The sequence below is a fragment of the Dufourea novaeangliae genome, unplaced genomic scaffold (genome assembly GCF_001272555.1).
Source record: "Dufourea novaeangliae isolate 0120121106 unplaced genomic scaffold, ASM127255v1 scaffold21, whole genome shotgun sequence".
NCBI classification, from domain to species: domain Eukaryota; kingdom Metazoa; phylum Arthropoda; class Insecta; order Hymenoptera; family Halictidae; genus Dufourea; species Dufourea novaeangliae.
The window spans coordinates 6,198,631-6,218,990 of record NW_015373910.1 but is presented as its reverse complement, the minus strand read 5'-3'; the positions used below and the strand labels follow the sequence as shown (position 1 = coordinate 6,218,990).

The 20,360-nt window shown below is 43.8% G+C and overlaps 1 protein-coding gene across 1 annotated transcript; it reads right to left on the bottom strand.

The window, feature by feature from the left end:
* Positions 1-2,900: 2,900 nt before the first annotated feature.
* On the bottom strand, positions 2,901-20,147 carry LOC107194147 (runt-related transcription factor 1-like). The gene is made up of 6 exons (XM_015583713.1): positions 19,823-20,147; positions 19,072-19,302; positions 12,809-12,934; positions 7,791-7,985; positions 5,179-5,475; positions 2,901-3,244 (listed from the first exon to the last, which is right to left on the bottom strand). The coding sequence occupies exons 1-6, from the start codon at positions 20,145-20,147 to the stop codon at positions 2,901-2,903; spliced, it is 1,518 nt and encodes a 505-aa protein (XP_015439199.1).
* Positions 20,148-20,360: the final 213 nt, after the last annotated feature.

The window sequence follows — 20,360 nt, the reverse complement described above, 5'->3', positions numbered from 1 at the left end:
AGAGAGGAGAGTCTTCCTCTCGGGGTCTACGTTTAATTAAATCTTTTGCGAATTTACATACACGCAGCTCCGTCGGGGCCGAGGATCCTTTGGAAGCGGCGGCGGCTTTGGGGGAAGAGCTTTGTAGAGATTCGTCTCGTTACCTGTGTAACCCTTTACCTGATGGAAACGTCATTAAGAACACCGATCTTATGTATCTTTTTTTCTTTCTGCGGCCACCGAGGGTATCGTCGACCCTTGATCCCCAACCCCCGCGGGCCATGGACCAAAGTTTGAACTACGACGAAGCGTAAAGCGATTAACCCTTTGATTTCAGGACTTTCGACGGTGCTCTTGAAAAACACGTCTGTAAATACGCCCAGTCTTTGCAAGTTCTGATTGTGTTTCTTTACTGTTGGTGAAACTCACCGTTTGACCAGCTGAAAATTCGATTAATTGTACATGGAAAAAAAATCAAAGACTGCAGAAGATGATACACAGTGACTCACAAATTCTTTCGTGGAACACTGTAATATTTATTTAATCAAATTATACGATAATCGGAAATTTTGATTTAATATCCAGGAACATTTATTAGGGAAGATTGGTGGAATTTGACAGTAACACCAATAAATAAGAACCTTATAAACAATTTGTACACTTACTTGTTTCTGTCGAAAGTATGCGAATAAATCTGTGAGTCGCTGTATTTGTCGAAAAAATTAGAATACTGGATTTTTAAATGAATTAAACTAGTGTAAATAGAGAAAGCTTGAATAATAGAGGAGTAAAAAAATGAATTAATTTCCAAGGTAGTATCAGGATCTAAAGGATATTTATCTTCAGTAATAATAAAAAGATTAATGGTTAGATATTCGGACCACATTGAAGATAACAAAAAAAAAAAAAAATAACCGGGATCTGTGGAACCATGAGAAACAGAGAGACACGTCGTCGATCATATTTTGAAATACACTTTTATTTCGACTCGGTCAAAAACTACGATAACAATAGGTCGGTAGATATGTATATCGGAAATCATTCTTGGGGGGGAAAATGCAGAGTGTTCGTCGTCGGCGCGGATAGGAGGGGGAAAAAAAACACGAATAAATCGTCGTCGACGCGTTGAATGAGCCACGGCCGTCCGTGATCGGACACCGTGGACACCGGTTTTCGGTTCTCTCTTTTTTTTTTTTCGGTTTTTCGTTTCCAACGGGGGGAATTTTCGATGTGAAAGCGTTCCGTCGCCGACGCTGCGGCGACGGGGGTTTTTTCTTCGTTGAATCGCGAGAAGCTTTCCCTCCTTCGTGCACGCGAGCATTCGATATTATTTTCCATTTTTTTCTTTTTTTTTTTTTCTTTTCTTAACGTCGACTCGACACGAACGTGACACCAGCGTCGTTTAATCTCGGTCGAGTAATTTTTTTTGGCCGCGCGTTTCACCGCGTTCGAACGATTATTGCACACGAGTCCTCAGTCAAATCGATCGCGTTTTATACTATGAAAACATAATCGAAAGAAATAGAAGGTGCGTCGCGCGGCGATTCCATGGCTGCGCGTACGAACTACGGAAGCTGCTTTGCTCGTCCTGGACGCGAAACGATGTAACTTAAAGATCGATCTTGAATTTAACATTTTTACTGCCATTTCAGTCGGACGTGACATTATTTCCAGTTCTGTATTGAAAAAGTGACCCTTTAATTTGACCAGTGGGGTCTGAGGAACCCCAAGAATATTTTTAAAATATTTTATTCTTATTGAATAGTTACTTAAAGCGATGCTTCTTTATTTCGGCGTTCTTTTTACGTGAGAATGCAAAACAACTGGTTGTGTAATAAGTAGGTGATAAAATTCATGTGATAAATAAGTAATAAAATTTCTGTTATTACTTACTAGTTAAGGGTTAATTATCATAGTATGGTATTGTATAAAATATAATAGACTAGGCCTGGAATAGAATGAAAGCAATAGAATTATCACCAAAAGGAAGAAATGTTCGTGTTTCCTGTATGGAGTAGTCATCAAACAATAGAATAATTTAAATTAGGTTAAATCTTTATATTACATACTTTTCCTCACATTTAGAAAAAGGGTCCTGAGTCCCCAAAAATGTTCACAGGTCTGGCAGTCAACGTGCTAAATTACAATCGATCTTCCAAACAAAAATTCAAAACACCCTGAGAGTCTCACACTGATGTCTGACATCCGTCTAGAGAGCACTCTTCCTCCACGACTGAAGCGTATCGCGACGTAGTCCCTTCACATATCCACGAGAATGATTATTACATAACATTCTCAAACGAACTATAACAAGATTAGATAAGCTTAAGATCACAGAACCGGTCTCCAGGCCGAGCAACACCAAATAACCAAGTCCCAAAGACTCGTTCACTCAACCGTGAACCACCCCCACGACGCACCAGTACGCCCCACATCGCGTAGTCCGTCGACAGTGATGAATGACTCGATGAAACGACAATGCTCTATCTATGTACAGTGTTATATACATCATCATCATCGTCACAATCACCGAAATCGCGACCTACGCTCACGTCCACTCCCGCCATATTGCACACTATACCCGTTTTCTCTCTTTCTCTCAATCAACTTTCTCTCTCTTAATTACAAGTATCAGCCCGGTCTAGAAGATTCGTTGAGACACAACCAGTGAAAATGATCAGTCGACCGGCGTGCACTCTTTAACACCGTCGAACGCGCACCAGATTAGTCTATTTGTGTTCTTGTTAATGCCCAACTAGAGTAGCTTTTTAGCAATTTTCGCTCGGTCGTTCGAGCCAGCGTGTCCCACAAATCACAGTCTGCCGATCGAGGAGCAACGTCACCTTGGCTGCTGATTAAGACACCTGTCTTTTTTTTTTTTAGAGATGAGGCTCATTCGACGATATACCGGACTCTTGGTATCAGTAAGGCCTCCAGACGTTGTTGTCCGGTCTGACTTCCTCCTGCCTCACGCTGCAACTGTCCGCGACCGCTCTCTGCTCCGGGCTCTCGCTGTTCTGGAACTGATTCCCGTACAGCTGGGAGTAGAGTATACTAGGCAACACACCGGGCGTCGGGAAGTAGTTGCCGTAGTTCTGACCGAAACCCTGCTCTTCGTGAACTGGGCTCTCGGTGGTACTCGAGTCGGTGGACAGCGATCTAGGGGAGACGTAGTCTTGGTACCTTTGGCTCGGTGTGCCGGACATCAGACTGCTCAACGGGTCCAGAGGGTCAGACTGACCTGTCGTCGTCGAGTCTGGCACCACTGTGGTTGGGAGGAAGAAATACAGCTCTTGTTTTTGGGGGTGTTTTTTGACGAGGTGGCAATTTTAGGTGTTTATGTGAGAGAAGTTTCGGTGAGTCAGAAGCTTGTTTGTATCTGTTTCTCTTTTAATTGTTCACGTTTGTGTACTTTTTGTGCTCAAGCTGGGAGAAATGGAAGATTCACGGACAGTGAAAGTAGTGTGATTGTGTAGACTGCGGATGTTTATGGATTTATAGGGTCTCAGAACTTGGAAAACGCAATAAAATGAAGGTTCTAGTAAAGTGCAATACTATGTATGTGTTATTATTAATGTAGGAAAGCCAGTCGAGTAGAATTCAAGAGTCTGTCCCATTTGAATTTTTATATATTGGTATCTGAAATTGTGAATTTGTATAAAATTGAGTAAATGTAAGTTAAGTAATTTGTAAGTTCCATAGAATGAGTTTACGTTGTAGTTGTGCATTGTGTTGTATATAAGATGTAGAATATTTCAAATATTGTGTTAGAGTCAAATTTTTTTCCGGCCTTTTTGAAGTTGTTCCATATTTTCAAAATATACATATCATATTACTTTCATAGAATCAATAATCATCAGAGTTCACCGTGGCCGAAGTTACAAGCTACTAAAAAAAAATCAATAATCCACAAAATAAACAATTGTGAACATTATTACTATCAATATGGACATAAATCACTAACTAGAAAACCGTTAAAGATGAATATTAGCAAAATATTGCAGAAAAGAATACATATTCGTTGTAAAACCCCTTCAAATATTCCAATTACCGGTATTAATATTACCAAAAATTTAAACAATTATTACACCGAAACAATAACGATTTTATTACTGTTTCGCGCGTTGTTGCAAGTGACAAAACCTCCTCTTTAAAGTGGCTTTCGTTCCATATCGCTACGTCTTTCCGTCGCCGAGATATCATCGAGCAAAGGGAAACAATTTTTTAATATTTCACTATCTCTGTTCTTGTCGCACAGTCGGACCTCTCGTTCGCTCCTTACTGACCTACTCCCGAGGCCACGTGCGCGACCGACGCTGCGTCAGCTTTTTCTTTTTTCACTACTATTGTCTAGCGTACGCAATTCCCAGAAAATAAGTAGGTCAGGATAATTTTGAAGAATTCGAGCTCCATTCATCCCCCGCACCCAGTGCATTTTAAATGCAAACTTTGCGGTTCTATATCTCGGGAACGGTTTCAGATATCGACATAAGACAAAAGGCATTATGAAAGGGACGCTCTACGCTATCTCCCCAGGTAGATTACTTTTACAATTTAAATTCCTCTACGTAGCATTTTCAATTGAAAGTTTACCTCGTTATAATAAATTATAAGGATAGTTGATCAGTTCTGCTTAATTTTACAGCATCTTTGGAGTCTCTTCGTTCATTCTGTATGATAGTTTGTGCATAGTAAATACTTCAATATTATATTATCAACTTAATGGAATACACGCATGAACGTAATTTCTATGGGTCGGGTCGCGTGCCAATGTAACCAAATTCATTAATGAGAAACCGATTACGTCAAAGTACAATTCATAGTTAACCTCTTCTGTCGATGAACTTAAAATACAAATAATCTTAAATACAGTAGTTAAAGTACAAATAATAGTTTAAAAAGACCCAAATGTGTTCTCCGAGAAAAATCCAAAGACCTACCGTCCATTTTTACAAGTCAACTACTCTGTTTTAATTTACCCAAGGAACATTTTACTACACCGACACTATAATGTCCAGTTTTAGAAAAAATAGTCAGTACAAAAAAAGATATTTCTTCAGTACGAACATAAACAATAACAATACCTACAGTGTTGGAATACCTGTATATGTACCCTATTCGTAGGCGTCGAATGAGCGGACGTACTTATACATAAACGAGTCAATTACACGAGGAAATGAGGAAAGCGTTGAGACTTACAGGAGGATACCGCTGAGAACGCATCCTGCTGCGCCGTGGATCCAGCTTGGGTGCCGGATGTGACGGTGGAACCCGCTGTCGAATCGGGCGCCGTCGGCGTGTTCATGGATGCGGTCCCCGCGAAAGACGCCAACGACGACGACGACGATGGCGGCGGCGGCGGCGGCGGCGGAGGCGGGGGTGGGAACGAGGCCTGTGCCGCGCACGACGATAAAGGGCCGGGAAGATAACCAGCGTAACCAGCCGTGCTTCCGTAACCCCATGAATTGCTCGCAGTCAGACCGAACTGGGACATGTCTGAAGAGATTCGGGCTCGTTCGTGTATCAGAATACATATCCCCTATTTTTTTTATTTTTGTTTTTAATCGATATCCCCCATAAAGGGATGTTAACCCCTTGCCTTATAATGTATTAGATATCATATATGTATACTATTCATTTTTTTCTGAGTCGAAGTGAAATTCTGTTTCACTGGTATTAATATTTCAGATTTAGAGTAAATGTTACACTTGCTCCAGAAATAAAATTCCTTTTGTATCTGGGAAATTATTAACGGTAAAGGGATTTTTCAGGGTACAGTAAAAAATCGTAAGGCAAGGGGTTAAATAATATTATGTTCCAAACTGAGGTGACAGTAACTGAGATATCTACCATACCGTTAAACTGTTTCAAAGAATGCAAAGGCAATTCTTGCAGTCGCGAACGAATGGAGATGAGGATAAAACGCGACGAGGCTGTATTATTCGACAATCTATATCACTTTGCGAGTATGTATGTACATCGAAGGGCTGCTTCTTCTTTTGCTGCCCCTGCTGGGGTTGGATTTATTTTTGCGGCATATAGGCAGCATCCCCGATAGATTTTCCAATGAGTTACGGGGGAGGGAGAGAGGGACGGGGGTGGTTGAAGGTAGAAAGGTCCGAGAGAGCACGGTTTGGCGAGGTGGGGTGCAGCCGGACAGAAAACGGAGGGAGGCTGCGTCGAGATCAAAGGGTTGGTCATCCCCGCGTGGCTCTGGCCAACTCAAATAACCGAGCTAGCCTCGAACCGGCGGCAACTGGGTGCCCCCGTGACGAGGAGGAGAGCCTAACCCTAAATACTGCAACCCAGCATGCTTTCAGCTCGTTCGTTCAATTTTCGACGGGCTCCCCGGACGGATCGTCGCGCAAGAAGCTTCGACTAATGACCACCGAATTCACTATCCATATTAATTACCATCGATTACCGCCGTTAAAATTACGGTGAATTAACTGATAGTATGAAATATTCGTAATAATTACACTCTTGTAATATTTAGTTCGTAATATAAAATATTCAGAAAAAACTAGGAAGATGGTTTCAATGTATTAACGGAATGGTTTTACACACAGTTGTTACATATTCGAAAATGTCTAAAAATAATTAGATATTTCTTTAATTATTAGCAAAAAAAGCATCGTTCATCTATAACACCAATCTTCCGAATGGTTCGCAGCCAAAGGGTTAAGTGGAGCTACATATATTAAACTGTATTTTTAGCAAACATCCTATTTGTATGCCAAGGGGTTAATATACATATCGTCAGTATCATCAACCCTGCTTTAGACCAGCCACTGACATTACCAAATTCACAGAAAGACGTCGTGAGACCAGCAGTCGGATCGCGTTAGGATCGAGCGACGCGCTGACGCGAATTATCGATGTCCGATGCAGGGGGTGGTGGGGGTGAAAAAAAGTTAATAAAGGAAATACCCGGCATGCTTGATACTTTATCGGGGAATTTTCCGCGTTATCGCGTTCAGATCAGAGAAGGCGACTCATTAAATCGACCATCCACCCCCCACCCCTCCTGACGAAATATTTTCCACCGTGGATTTCTTCCAACAAGACGAGAATAAATCCCTCGCGCGATAATTTATTTCCCGTGCAACAAATTTTCTACGGTCGACCTCTCGTTTAGAAGAGATTTTATTCCCGTCGTCTGTGGACGCGGTCGGAGAAGCTTCCGGATTCTTCCAGGGAGAAAGGGTTGAGGGAGAAACTGGAGGTCGAGGCTGCGGGATTCGTGACGTTTCGCGTGCAAATTCGCGAATCCGGTTGCAAACGTACAGAGGCAGTCAGGGGGGAGGGAGTTACCACCCCGAAACGACGAGCCGCCCCTGACGTGCTCGCCGCTCCCGTGGCAACCCCTTTAATATAATATTTAATCTAGCTTTGAACAGGCTTGCGGTTTCCGCCTCTAGAGCCGAGAAGCTAGCTTGCAAGCCTAACCGAAAGCTTCGGCTGTATCCAACGGAGGCCAGCCCCGGTGTCTGGCGCTTGGAAATATTCCCAGCTTCCGGGGTGGGAGCTTTCTTCTTACGATATCAGGAATGAATTTCATTTTGGAAACGATTCGCCACCTCTTTTTGGAAAAAATGGCATTCCTAATCGATTGAATCTTATTTTATAAAAAGTGATTCTTGTTTCGCTGTGTTTGTAATTATTCCATGTTCAAGCATGTTGCTTTGAATCTTTGTATTGGAATGTAAATGGATAATGGTCAGTGTTCGAAATGGTGATTTTGAGGTGGACGATCGTGAATCGAGGTTCGACTTTAATTGTGCAGATAAGATGGTTATTGGGATACTCACTCTGACAGTTACCGGGCATCGCGTGCCTGAAGGATGACAACGGGTCCCGCGGTTGCAGCGGGCTCGGCAACGGCTGAAGAGGATTCGGTAAGGGTTGCAGGGGGTCCACCAGCGGCGAGGCGAAAAACGGACCGCCCCTCTGCGAGGCGAACGCGAACGCGTGGAACTGCTGCTGCTGCCCTAAAAGAGACAACACTGCGATCAACCGTGCGCCTGTCCAATGGACTTACGATACTCGCAGCAATCGTCTGCGATTCCAGTTGTTCGTTCCTCCAAGTTGCTTCGTCCTGAATGATTATTAAGACGATACGTGGATTCTGACCATTGGTAAAGAACATATCGACGTTTAATTTTATAATAAAAAGATTGCATTCAGAATAGAATCTGGTGGGCAACTGTTTGCTTCAGACCTAACAGACCTTTAAGGAAGTGTGGAGCTAGTTCTCTTTTAAAGTAGACCTACACTGTTGTTCATGAGATTGTAACAGTATTTAACATACCACCTCAGATCCAGTGCACTTTGTGATGCATAATAATTTTAGGATTTCTTCTCAAGGTATTTTACGTTTTTTTTTTAATTCATTTGTATATTGCAATATACATACAGTATTTTCTAAAAATAAGATCTACAAATAAAAAAAACTCTAAGATTATTGTACATTGTAATGTCCACTGGGTCTGAAGAGGTTGATCTCGAGGTAGCTGTGTAATGAATATTGACACTCTCATCTCAAGTCCTGCCTAATTTCTTTTCACTATATATCATTTCGAATGAAATAAATACCAAAGTCTAAAAACACAGACTATGATCAATTCCCTTATTCTCCATTCTGAGAACTACCAGTTGCCAAAGACCAAGCATCAACACCGCCCAAAACATGATTCGAATCCCCATTAACGTCACCAATAGCCCAAGTAGACTTGATCACTGAAAATTCACCTACGATTCTCCACAAACCGTTACCATCCCACCGGTATCGACTGGAAAAGTCTCCAGTACACAGTATCGAGTACACTCTCATTTCCCCGGGCGTCGTTCACCCGACAGTGTCCAGGATTGGGTCGGGACAAGGTAGCAGGCTCGAAACTAAACGGCGTACACGAGGGAGAGAGATAAAGGGGAAGGGGCAGAGCCCGTAGGAAGAGACACACGTAGAGGCACCGATTCATTTTATTTCCCGGGTACGGTGTCGCCAACCCAATTAAAGACGTCCCAACAGGCGACGACCGTCCTATCTGACGAGGCTGCCGGCCACCCCCCAGTAGCAGTCGGTTTAGGTTAGGCTAGGTCCCCCCTGTCGTCCCTATACGATAGGTGGCTGAAGCGTCCCTCCAACCCTCTTCCTGAACCGTCGAAATCTACGAACCAACACTGCCACGGAAGGCACTGGAGACCAAAGCCAGGAGGGACCCAGAGATAGCGAGAGAGAGTGTACATGCATGTATGAGAGAGACACGAGCACTGCCAGACCCCCGCCGTTCCTGATAATCCAATCGAAGCCCTAATTCTAACTCGGCAACCCGAAATTCCCGCCGGTTTGCTGAATAGGGTACGCTGCCTCGATCCTGGGGACACAATGGGGGCGCGACTCCGGACTACAAACCTGCAGTACCCGGGGCTAACGAGATCCCCGTTAAACGACCGCCGATTCGTACGTTTCGCAGCGAGAGCCCAGAAGAAATTTGCGAACGGCTTCCTTAGGTCAAAGGTCGGGGGGGGGGTGTCCGGTTCATTCGCACGGATGGGGAACGATCTCGACCAGTTCCTGTGATGACGGAAGATGATCTAGGTGGATTGATCTGGGTTAGTATTGTGGAATACTTGGACTGAGGCTATTAGTTTCTACTTTTATCGTGGTATGTTGATTTGAAGCTTTGTATTGGAATGTAGGTGGATCTTTTTAACCCCACTGTGAATGTTTAGCTGTTAAAAAGAATATTTGACTTGAGTTGAAGTTACAGTTGAACTGAGAGGCGCGGTAAGGACAGTGAAGACACTTGCGCATCATATTTTAATTGTTTCCTAGCATCAATTCGACAAGAGGGAATTTTCTTTTGTAAAGACGTCTTCGTAGTCCTAGTAGTAGTAGTAGTTCCAATCAGTAAATCCCCAGAAATCTGGATGTTTATAACCATCCACAGTTCAGCTGATCGAGTACTCGAACCACCATCGCAGTGCTACGATCGAACAACAAACTCTCGCCTCTCCTATACCCCAACGAACGATAAATCAGTCCTATGAGTTCCATCGAAACGGGCCTAGAAAACTCGAAGGGCGCCTGGCTCGAGGGTCGTAATTAATTAAACAAGCAATTCATTACACATTCTACCCTCGTCCCACAGCCAAAGGTGGCCGCCGCAGAAAGGACGTTGAAGGGAGGAGGGCGAAGGAAACTGATCGAGAGGAGGCTACGCTTCTCCAGTGGTCCCTCTGAGGATGAATCCGCCGGAGGCGGAAGTTCCAAGGGATATCGGTGTTGCCGCGGCCGTTCGGACCGATCCATTCTTTGTTAGAAAAGCTTGAAAACGGCCTAAAGGCTAAGCTTCGCGCGTTCGAAGAGGGATCGTCGATTCAGAGACGGGGGGAGGACGCGACGGAACGAAATGAGGAGCTGTCGCTGGCAGCTGCTAACTCTCGAGAAATTCCCTGGCAGTCACCCTGCCCGCGTAAAGGGGTTGTGTCCAATGAAATCGATAAGGGAGTAACGACTCACGAGGAGGTCCGAGCCACTTACCACGTCGACGACGAAAAATCTGCGAGAACGGTCACTACAGATCGTTAGCCACGTGGAATTGATTGAAAATGATTAACCCCTTCAGGGATAAATTATTAAGATCAGATAAAGATAATTTTGTTTTTATTTTTCAGCTGCATCTATTTTAAATATATTTATGAATATTAATGATAATCAGTTGGTGGGTTATCCTTTTTTTTTCTTGTTAAGATATTGCTGAATGTGTGTTTATTCACAATAAGAATCGTACTGTACTGAATTGAAAGTAGAACCAGAATGTATTATAAATTTTCAAAAGTGGAATACTCTTTTTTAGTAAGTATTTTGAATCTGTGACATAATGATTTGTTTGAAGACTTCAAAGTAATATTTCAGGAGAAACATTAGACTACTGGTAACAGAAGATTTCTGGCACATTAGAGGAACATGATAGACAAGCTCCCTAAATATTATGTAATAACAGTTAATGAGGGGGCGACTGTTTCGGAGGATGTGACTGTAATAAAATTAGGGAGCGTGTCAAAGAGGAGGAAGCGGTCGATCCAAAGAAATGCCGATCGACCACCCACGGCCACCCAGCCCTTTCATCTAGCGCCGCTTCCCTTCGACTTCGCGCTGGATCCCTTTATTCTGGGAAAACAGTTTGTTTTCATAAAAGATGTAACGCACCGCCCGGTTCACAACGCCATAAGCTAGACCAAGATTGAAACATCGAAAAAAAAACTAGAGCAACCTACCTAATATTAGCACCCTCGTGTTTCAAAATGAAGCTTTTAATGTCTTCTAACGATACAAATAGCGAATTTCCAAACACACCTTCCATTTGTACAATATACATCGTTGAAGATAAACTTTCCATGAACAAGTCTCATCGACATCTTTCGCGAAGATCGCTAACCCAAGAGCCATCGGTATCTCCTCTATTATCCAAATTTCGATATTCAAATCTACCTATCAATAAACTAGTAAAGACCTCTAACCCAAGAATTATCATGACCTCCTTTAACGCCCATGGTTCGACCATCGCATCTACCTTACCATTCATACGATAAACACCTTTAACGACCAATCTTCCACAAGTCAACCAAGATCTCCAACTACCGCCATGTACGTCCTGTATCGCCCAAGTTTTCGATCGCTCAATCCCTCCATCACGTCCGGAACAAGATTTGCAAACAGGGAGGGCTTCCAGCGGGAATGGAGGGTGGTGGTAAATTTCGCGAGCACAATGCCTTGCTCTCCGCGCGGCGGTTTACGTAACCGTGAGACGTTTTCGGGGACACCGCCCCCTGTCCCGCAGGGTGGTAGTTCGCGGGGAGCAGGCTGCAGCCGCGTCGACGACGTCGACCCACCCGAATAACCCGTGGGTTCACGGTAATTGTATGTCTCGAAAACGGGCGCAGTCGTCGGAGAACCCGTTGGCCGGCCCCGAGGGAAGCAACCAGGGTTGGAGGAAGAGGAGGAGGAAACTTGGTAGGCGTCGCCGGGGCGCACAATATCTCCGCGGCTAAACGCCGCAGCCCTTTATCAATGTTATGGCGGCCGGCCGCGGTTATAAATAATGGCAATTGCGCGAAACTTAGCCGGTTAGGTAACGGTCGAGCGGCGGGAACCGCACCCCGCCCTCCCCTCCATGGGCCATTCCGAAACTTGCGGCTTTCAATGCCCCCCTGCTGTAAAGGAGTTACGGAGCATACACGATCGGGAGACTTACACTGCGATTTTTTGTCGCGACGAATGAACGTACAGTGCCTTTTTGGACGGATGAATCGTTTCTGGGAGACTAAGATTTTCTTAGCTAACTAGATCTAGCTGCAAAGGATAGGATGTTCGTTCTGAAGGCATCTTTGAATGGTTGGAACTTTCCCTTGAGGGGAAGGTTCTGTTTGGAATGATAAAATTCTTGTCTGGAAGCCTACGATTTTCTCTGGACATCTGGAACTTTTCTCTGAGAAGCTAGTAACTGTCTTGGAAGGCTAGAATTTTTCTTTGGAAGTACAGTTGCATATTTTCCAATACATAGTTGGACGACTTGTCAACAACACGACCGACCGTCAATACTACCTCTTAAATACACGAACAAAATCTTTCTAATTATAACGTTTGTCTAACACAACAGATTCGTCCTCTAATGTTACTGAAATAACACCCCAAAACACCTACCATTAAACTTTCTACCGAACCGAAATAAAATCTCTGTTTTCAAACGTTGTTTGTCCATTGCATCCAGGACACTTACGTTCTAATACAATATAAATAATAATTAAGAACAGTAATGCTTACAGTGATACTCACTGGTCTTGGATCGCGGTTCCCGCGGCCCGTCCACGGTCACTTTGATGGCCTTGGTGTAGGTGGCGACCTGGGGCGGCGTCGTGGACACGGTGATCGTCAACGTGAAGCTCTTCCCTACAACAACCGTGGATGGAAACGTGTGACGAAAGTGAAACAAACACCGTTTTCCACAAATTGTAATTATTTTTTTCTTTCTTTCTGTGCATCCGCGATTCGCGGCGCGGACCGATTGTGGGGGGGGGGGGGGGGGGGCTGAAACTCGGTGGTAACCGAATTAACCGTCGGTAATGTATCGAGGGCGTCGTCGACGGTGACGGTGGGCCGGCTCCCAGCCGCCGCGGTCCGAGTCGAGTGGACCGGTTGCGCGTCGAGTTATGTTAAAAAGCCTATTAAACGCCCGTCATCCCCACGAAAAACAACCCTTCGCGTAATTACAGTCGAAAACTCGGGACCGGTTTGTTCGGGATTTTACGCGGCCCGTTGTGTTGATTATGAATTCGTGGGAAATTCTGCGGCGAATCGATTCGATGGAATCTTTTCGAGGTTTTCGACGGTTATTTGGTGGTTTTCATTTTTCAACGTGGTGTACAACGATGCTTCTACTGAATTATAATCCAATGTTTTTTATTGATCCGCAGCAGACATTTATTCGGATAATCGTGATGAGAGGTATGGTTTGTCCTCTGGCAAGGAAAGGCACGGAAATGTCCCCCTTTCGGGTCGAAACTTCGAGGGGTGGTTTCACCCCTTAAAGTCGCGTCTCGGCCGATAAAAAAAAATACGTATAACTTATTTTTGACTGCTTAAGAAGCATATGAAGTTTCATTAAAATCAGAGAGGGACAATTCCGTGCCTTCATTTGGCAGCGAGGTGGAGGGATGGTATTGCAGTCGAAAGGGGGATGCTTCGATGGATGCCTCGTTAAATTGCGAACAATGTTGCGTAAAAAAAAGTGGTTCCACGCAAAACACAATGATTGCACACGCAGAGGTTCACCGCAATTCCGCGTGCAACCCTCGTTCACTATTTTTCTCACCCCAATCGTTTCTCACCTCCGGGGTGGATCGCTGATCGCGCGCGGCTTCCTCTGTCTCGCCCTTTCCGATCGAACGGAGGATCCTAAAACTGGGCGGGTTTCGTGTTCGTCACGTTCGCGTGATTCGTGTTGTGAAATCGAGTCGATTGTCTCGTTGGAGCATTATTTACTTTCAGGGAATATCTAAAGACCATAGTTTTATCAGAAGACGAAGCACTCCTTGTACAATATTCGTATAATGTAAACGAAAATTTATTTATTCCGTAATTTGAAGAAGTAAAATTTAAAATTCCAAGATCCAAATTTAACATAAAAATATTTAACGTTTAAGGTGAAGTCTCGTAACTTCTTATTACTAAATTTGAAATATGAGGGACTACATTAGCTCGAGTTTCCCCTCCACTTCGACGTCTAGGCTGACGTGGGCTGAAGGAAAGAAAGAAAGGAAGGGCGAGGTACCATCGGGGGAATAATGGCGAGTGTCGAGCGTGGCCACACGGTGGTTCACCACGCGAGCTTCTCGTTTTCCAGCAGGGGATCCCGTCAGTTTGCTGCAAGTCACGGCATCCTCCTGGTCTGGCAAAACCTTTTCACCTATTGCGGGGGTTCGTGGTTGCACAGTTTGGTGGGTACACGTAAGTATCACCCTCGGTGCCAGTCGCCGTGGAACCATTAAAAGTCCGACTATTTCATCCCCCCTTTCCCCCATACCGAAGCCACCCCATACGCTTTCTTCGATTTTCTGAAGAAAGCGTTCTCTATTTCTTCGAGTTCGATGGAGGATACGTCGATGTCTTGTAATTCTTGGATAGTAAACTGGGGTGAATGTGGAGTGGAATATTACAGAGAATTTAGGGAATTAAACGAAGCCTGAATCTAAAGTCTAAAGGCGTGTTACGCATTGTCAAAACCTCTTCAAAATGTCAAGGAGTGCTCAAATTCTAAACAATTTCTTATTTATGAAAATTAGTGATAACTAAACTTTCGATTAATATCAATTTTACTATAAATGAAGAATTTCCAATTATTAGAATGATAAGTTCTCATTTGCCTTGTTTTCTTCCAATTTTTCTTCCCTCAAAAACTAGATTCTATCTCAATAGAAATTTTCGAAGAGTATTGGTACGATGATTGCAACGTGGAAAATTGTTAACATTTATCGTAGCTCCCAATGTTCACCCAATCGAAATTGTTTCAACGTGTTTCGCGCAGCGCGTCCGTCGCCGGATGAGGGAAGGTTTATTCGCGAGAGCAAAGTTGAAGGATACCCGTCTGCTCCCAGCTGAAACTATAAGCGCTCAAATGATCTATCTCGTTATAGGGCTTAGGGCTGAAGGGGTGGAAACGATCCGCCGGGTACCTTCGGGGTGTAGACTTCCCAGTGATGGAGCTGGCATTACAGCCGAACGTGCAGGAACCGGGCCATAGCTTATCATCGATATTACAAAGCTCTCGACTAACGTGCTCGGTTTTCCTCGAATTGTAGACACTTTTAAGTGATTCCCGTGGGATGCGGCGGTTTCAACGCAATATCGTATTCAACTTGGCTGAATATCGACTTCCTGGAACCTATCATTTGTTTGTAACGAAATAGATTCAATATGAACCGAAAACTCTTATACACACTCCTTTTTAACCCTCATAGGTCCACCATGTTCGAAATTTAATTTGCCCCTCGGTGTCAAATTAACACAGTGATAAAAAATGAATATAATGAAGATAAATAGTTAAATTTGCAAATTCTTTGAAATAAATGTCAGGGAGCCTCCGTGAAATTTAACTATACATGACAGAATAAAATTTCTTGGGAGAAAAATGTGTCAAATTGACAGAAGGGATGGATGAGGGTCAAAGTAGTTTCAATTTCATGAAACTCACAGTGAATGTAATATTCAGAGAAATGGGAATACGTAAAATAGGGATGGTGGAAGCGAAAAGAAGAAGGAACAAAACAATAATAATCGGATCACAGAGTTTACATTAAATAAATATACGCGTCAGTGTATATTTTAACAGTAATTTCGCCAGTTTCAGTCTGATCTTGTATACGAAGGGAAATGTTCCATTGACACACTGCGTGGGCATAACTAGAATGACTTCCTTTGTTCACGAAAGGCTGTCACATTTGTTTCACCAGAATACGTACCAAATTACTTATCTTATATCGTTATTAAAATAAAAACGAATCAGTTTCTTCTACAATATACAATCTATACCTTCCTCAAGAAATATTATTTCTCACCACGATTTCAGTATACCTGGTTCGTTTTGATTTCAACCACAATACATAAGAATTGAAAATTTCAGGGTAATTTCACTACTATTTCACGCAGTGTATTAGAACAGCAGGCGCGATCAACGTGGAATATTTACAGGCAATTTCACTTGTTTATTCACCAACCATTATATTTTACTAACGTCGAATCGAACGTGTCGCGAACGACGGAGGGTCGACGAACATCGAAGGGTGCAAAACGGAGTGGCGTTGATTTCGTAGGACGAGGCAAGGTGGTCCGGTTGTCGCTGCAGGCAGTTCATCCTGACCATAATCAATTCGTTATCAGAGTACAATAGCGCATTTGCGATTCGTTTGGGGAAAATTGAAATTAATTAATTGGCTCGACAGCGGCCCCCGACAGCCTGGTCATGATGCACCGACAACGGGGGGTCCTGTCTCTGTGTACGTATACACGTCCCAGGTCCACATTTTCGCCGGAGAATCGTATGCTAACGAGCATTATCAGGAAATCGATCTCAATGCACTTCCGCCCGGCTGTCTCTCTTTCCAATTGCACCCGGTGCCAATTCAATTTGTCCCCTTAATGTTCTTCATATTCTTCCGTTTTTCGATTCGACGCCGCGCGATCCACTTTTTTTCACCTCTCTTCGCGATCGGCGGCGTGACCGAAGCCTCTAATATCGAACAGTTTCACTTTATTGGTATCCGATTGCTGGTGATCATTTGGACAAGTTTATATTCAGCGATTCAATATCATGAATGAAGGCTGTACAAGCGGTTTTTTATCGATGGAGCTCCTCCATCGATAAATAAAAGTAATAGACGTATAAGGTAATCGATATATCGATATATAACGAAGCTTCATGTCTAACTCAATTCTAGGTACTTTTTCCTTCAGGAAGCTGACTTTGGAATTTATTTTTCGCGAATCGGTTAGGACAATTTCCAAGAGCCTCTTGTACTGAATAGACTGGAGCCACCCTGTGACATCCATACACAGGAATGTCCCTGAGTTCGACAAACGGCAGGATCATTAAGGATTCGCTAGAGTTTGGCGCACATTGGTTCCCAGGGGAATATTCAAGGAGCCCGGGGGAGTCGCAGGAATCCTGACGAGAGACACTTCTCTTACATTCTTCATCCTAGCTTATGTTAATTCCGCGCTCGACGAAAACAATTGAGGGCTAATCCCAGACAAATGACTGACGCGCTTCGACGAACGTCCCCCCATACCCGAATGGAAAATTCCCCCATCCGGTTCCGGATAGGAAAATTCAGCTATTCCGTGATTTTCGAACGCCCTGCTTTGCGAACCCGCAGCGTATAACGATCCTACTCTCGATTTAATCTGAATTAATATCAGATGAAGCAACGATTTACCCATTATACCTGTTCAAAATTAAGTAGAATATTGTTAAAAAAATAGAAATTATTATCTATATTTTACCAAATATAATACTGTATATCATAACTATAAAATCACTAGTAAACTCTAACCTTATTTTTCCTACAAGTATTACTATTTCACTAAGCCCCTCAATTTTAAAATGGTATTATAGTTATCCCACTTAGTATAATATGTCGTTAATATTAAGTCCTAAAATAAAACCAACGAAATATACAAAAGATGTGACAATCTGTCGAACAGAGGAGATCAGTAGAATAAAGAGGATTAAGGCTCAGTAGTTGCCTGGGGTCCAGACGACCGCAATTTCACCTACTTCCGCGATATTTTTTTACATATGTTAACATTGAAATTTTTCCCAAAACGCGGTTATTCTATGTTCTACAATATTAAAAGTATGTTCCATAATTTTCCAAAACCAGTGGAAGGTATACTGTAAAACTGGCAACCGTTTCAAAGTCAGCAGTGGTCAATTTCACCCCCTGCGACTATGATAAAACACTCAAGAAGTCTGACCACGGAGGATCAATGTCGAGATCTAGGAATGAATCAAAATTTCCAAGAGTATGACCGTCGTTAAAAGAAAACGAGTAGACAAAGTGGGTCGCCAGAGCAGTCAGCTAATCGACCATCGGAAGACATGGGCTCGACAGAACAGAAGCCCTAATAACGTTAATTAAAAGCCAACTGAAACCTCAATTAATATCGGCCGCCCCTGTTTCCAGGGACGTCGCCTTCTTCGAGACCCGGTCGTCCTTTTCCGTCGAACGACGGAGCGACACCGACGAAGGAAAGTAAAGAGGAGGTTTCACGGTGGCGATGCGGACAAATAAAACCCATTACCCACTCCAAAGACGCTCGTCCTCGTCTCCTCGAATCCAGCTTGCACACCAATCAACCCTAGCCCCGCAACCCCCTTGGCGAAACGTCCAATTCCACGGCTTGCTGCCACCCCCAATCCCCCCCATCCACACCGGAAGAACACTTTTCCCGAAGGAAAAACGAGGGTGTCTCAAGACGGTCCACGACCTACCCTTACTACGGCGAATTCTTTGACGGGACTTCCTGGATCCATCCCCTCTCAACCTTCCACGGTTTCTTCCGCGAGATTGTCAACGGGGGGATCAGCAACTTTCGCAGTTTCATGAATGAAGAAGAGAGGAAGGGGATACGTCGTCCCGGAGGAACTTAAAGATTCGAGTTTGGATACACGAAATTTAGGAGTTTGACGGATCGAGGTGAAAGATGATTTAGAGAGTATTTAGAATTTCGGGCTGATATTTAATTGTTTAGGTTTGTTACTTTTGCGGTATTATTCGGATGCAGAAGCAGGGTGGAATCTTCTAGATGAGTAAGAAAGGAACTTCACATTTAGTATAATAGGGTTCTTTTGTATACTGCTGTTAGAGAAGAATCAACAGATTGGGACTCACGAATGAAAAATGGTTATTCTATTACGCGGACTGGTTTAACTGTTTGACGGAGAAACTTTTTGGTAAAGACTTTGTGTTTTAGACACATAGGTCGTATAAACGGAGTACTGAAGTTAATTTCGGAGTATCGTGACTCACCTCTGCCGCTCCTCCCGACGAACCTAAGATCGTTGAACTTGGCCACCTGATTCTTCATAAGGGCGGTCGAGTTTCTAAGCTCAGCACAACAGTTCTCGTCGTTACCAGCACGAACAGTCACCAATGTGCCATCGCCGACCTCGCCAAGGGCCACGACCTTGAATGCCACCGGAAGAGTCTTGTTGGACCTCCAGTGAGCTGGTAATACGCTGCAGACCAGATGGGGCGATCCTGCGACAGAAGGAAATGCCTGTAAAGTACGCCCCTTTAAACCTCAATGTAGGTTCTTTCAAAAGAACAAGATTTAAAATTGTTTTATGTAATTAATTTCATAAATTAGATTTTAATATATATATATATAGTAAATATTAATATATTATATAATAGATATTAATTTCATAAAAATAGATATGTTTGATATCCCTGACTCAAGGAGAACGTTCAAGTAAACCTATCGAACATGCATCCATAAATGATATCCCTGTCCCTCCAACATTCAAAACCATTCCACGAGCCTAGAAGAATATTGCAAACGCTCTTATTTGTATCTGAGTTTAAAGTTGTAATTTCGGCCAGTTATGTAAGTCAAATACTAGTGTGACACATGAAAATGCTTTCCTCATTCAAGGATTTAATCTAATTACCTGTTTAAAGGTCAGAAAGAAGGTCTTACATACTATTGCAATTCACTATGTATCATTCGAATAAAGTTCTACCCAGTTCTAGGTCAGAAATTGCATTCTTTTCGCACCTGTTCGGACCAATTCCCCGGGATGCTCGCTGACGAAGTCTCCGAGTGTCCTCTCCGCCAGGATGTCGTTGGTCATCTTCGTGTACGCATCGGTCAACGGGGAAACACCCGACTCTGGCGAGGCGGCAGTGCCAGGAGCCGAGGCTCCTGTCAACTGCATCCTACCGTTGGATCCACCGCCCTCGACGGCAGCGCTGGCCGTTCCTCCACAGCTGGACTCGTTGCTGGACCCCCTCACCGAGGCAGCGCTGCCTCCTCCGGTGCCGCCGCTTCCGGATACCGTGGTTCCGCCACCGCCGCCGTTGCAACGGCCGAATATATCCATAGGCAGTCAGAACGCCGGAAGATACATCCTTCCATTCGGTTCACGCACACGGAACGCCCGTCGACTTTCGAGTGACTTCAGTGGAACGGTACCGTTCTGGGTCAGGCGATTTTGCCTGACATCCTGGCTGCCGACGGTGGGACTTTGGATCAGCTTCTTTGTTCAATCTGCGGGTCACCAGTGTCTCGATGGACTTCTGGTGTTGTGATCTTG

Coding starts and splice junctions, on each gene's coding strand:
- LOC107194147 (XM_015583713.1), bottom strand. CDS start 20,147: ATGGATATATTCGGCCGTTGCAACGGCGGCGGTGGCGGAACCACGGTA. Junction 19,303..19,822: donor CGGGGAATTGGTCCGAACAG/GTGCGAAAAGAA, acceptor CTTCTGTCGCAG/GATCGCCCCATCTGGTCTGC. Junction 7,986..12,808: donor CAAGACCAGTGAGTATCACT/GTAAGCATTACT, acceptor GGTTGATCGCAG/TGTTGTCTCTTTTAGGGCAG.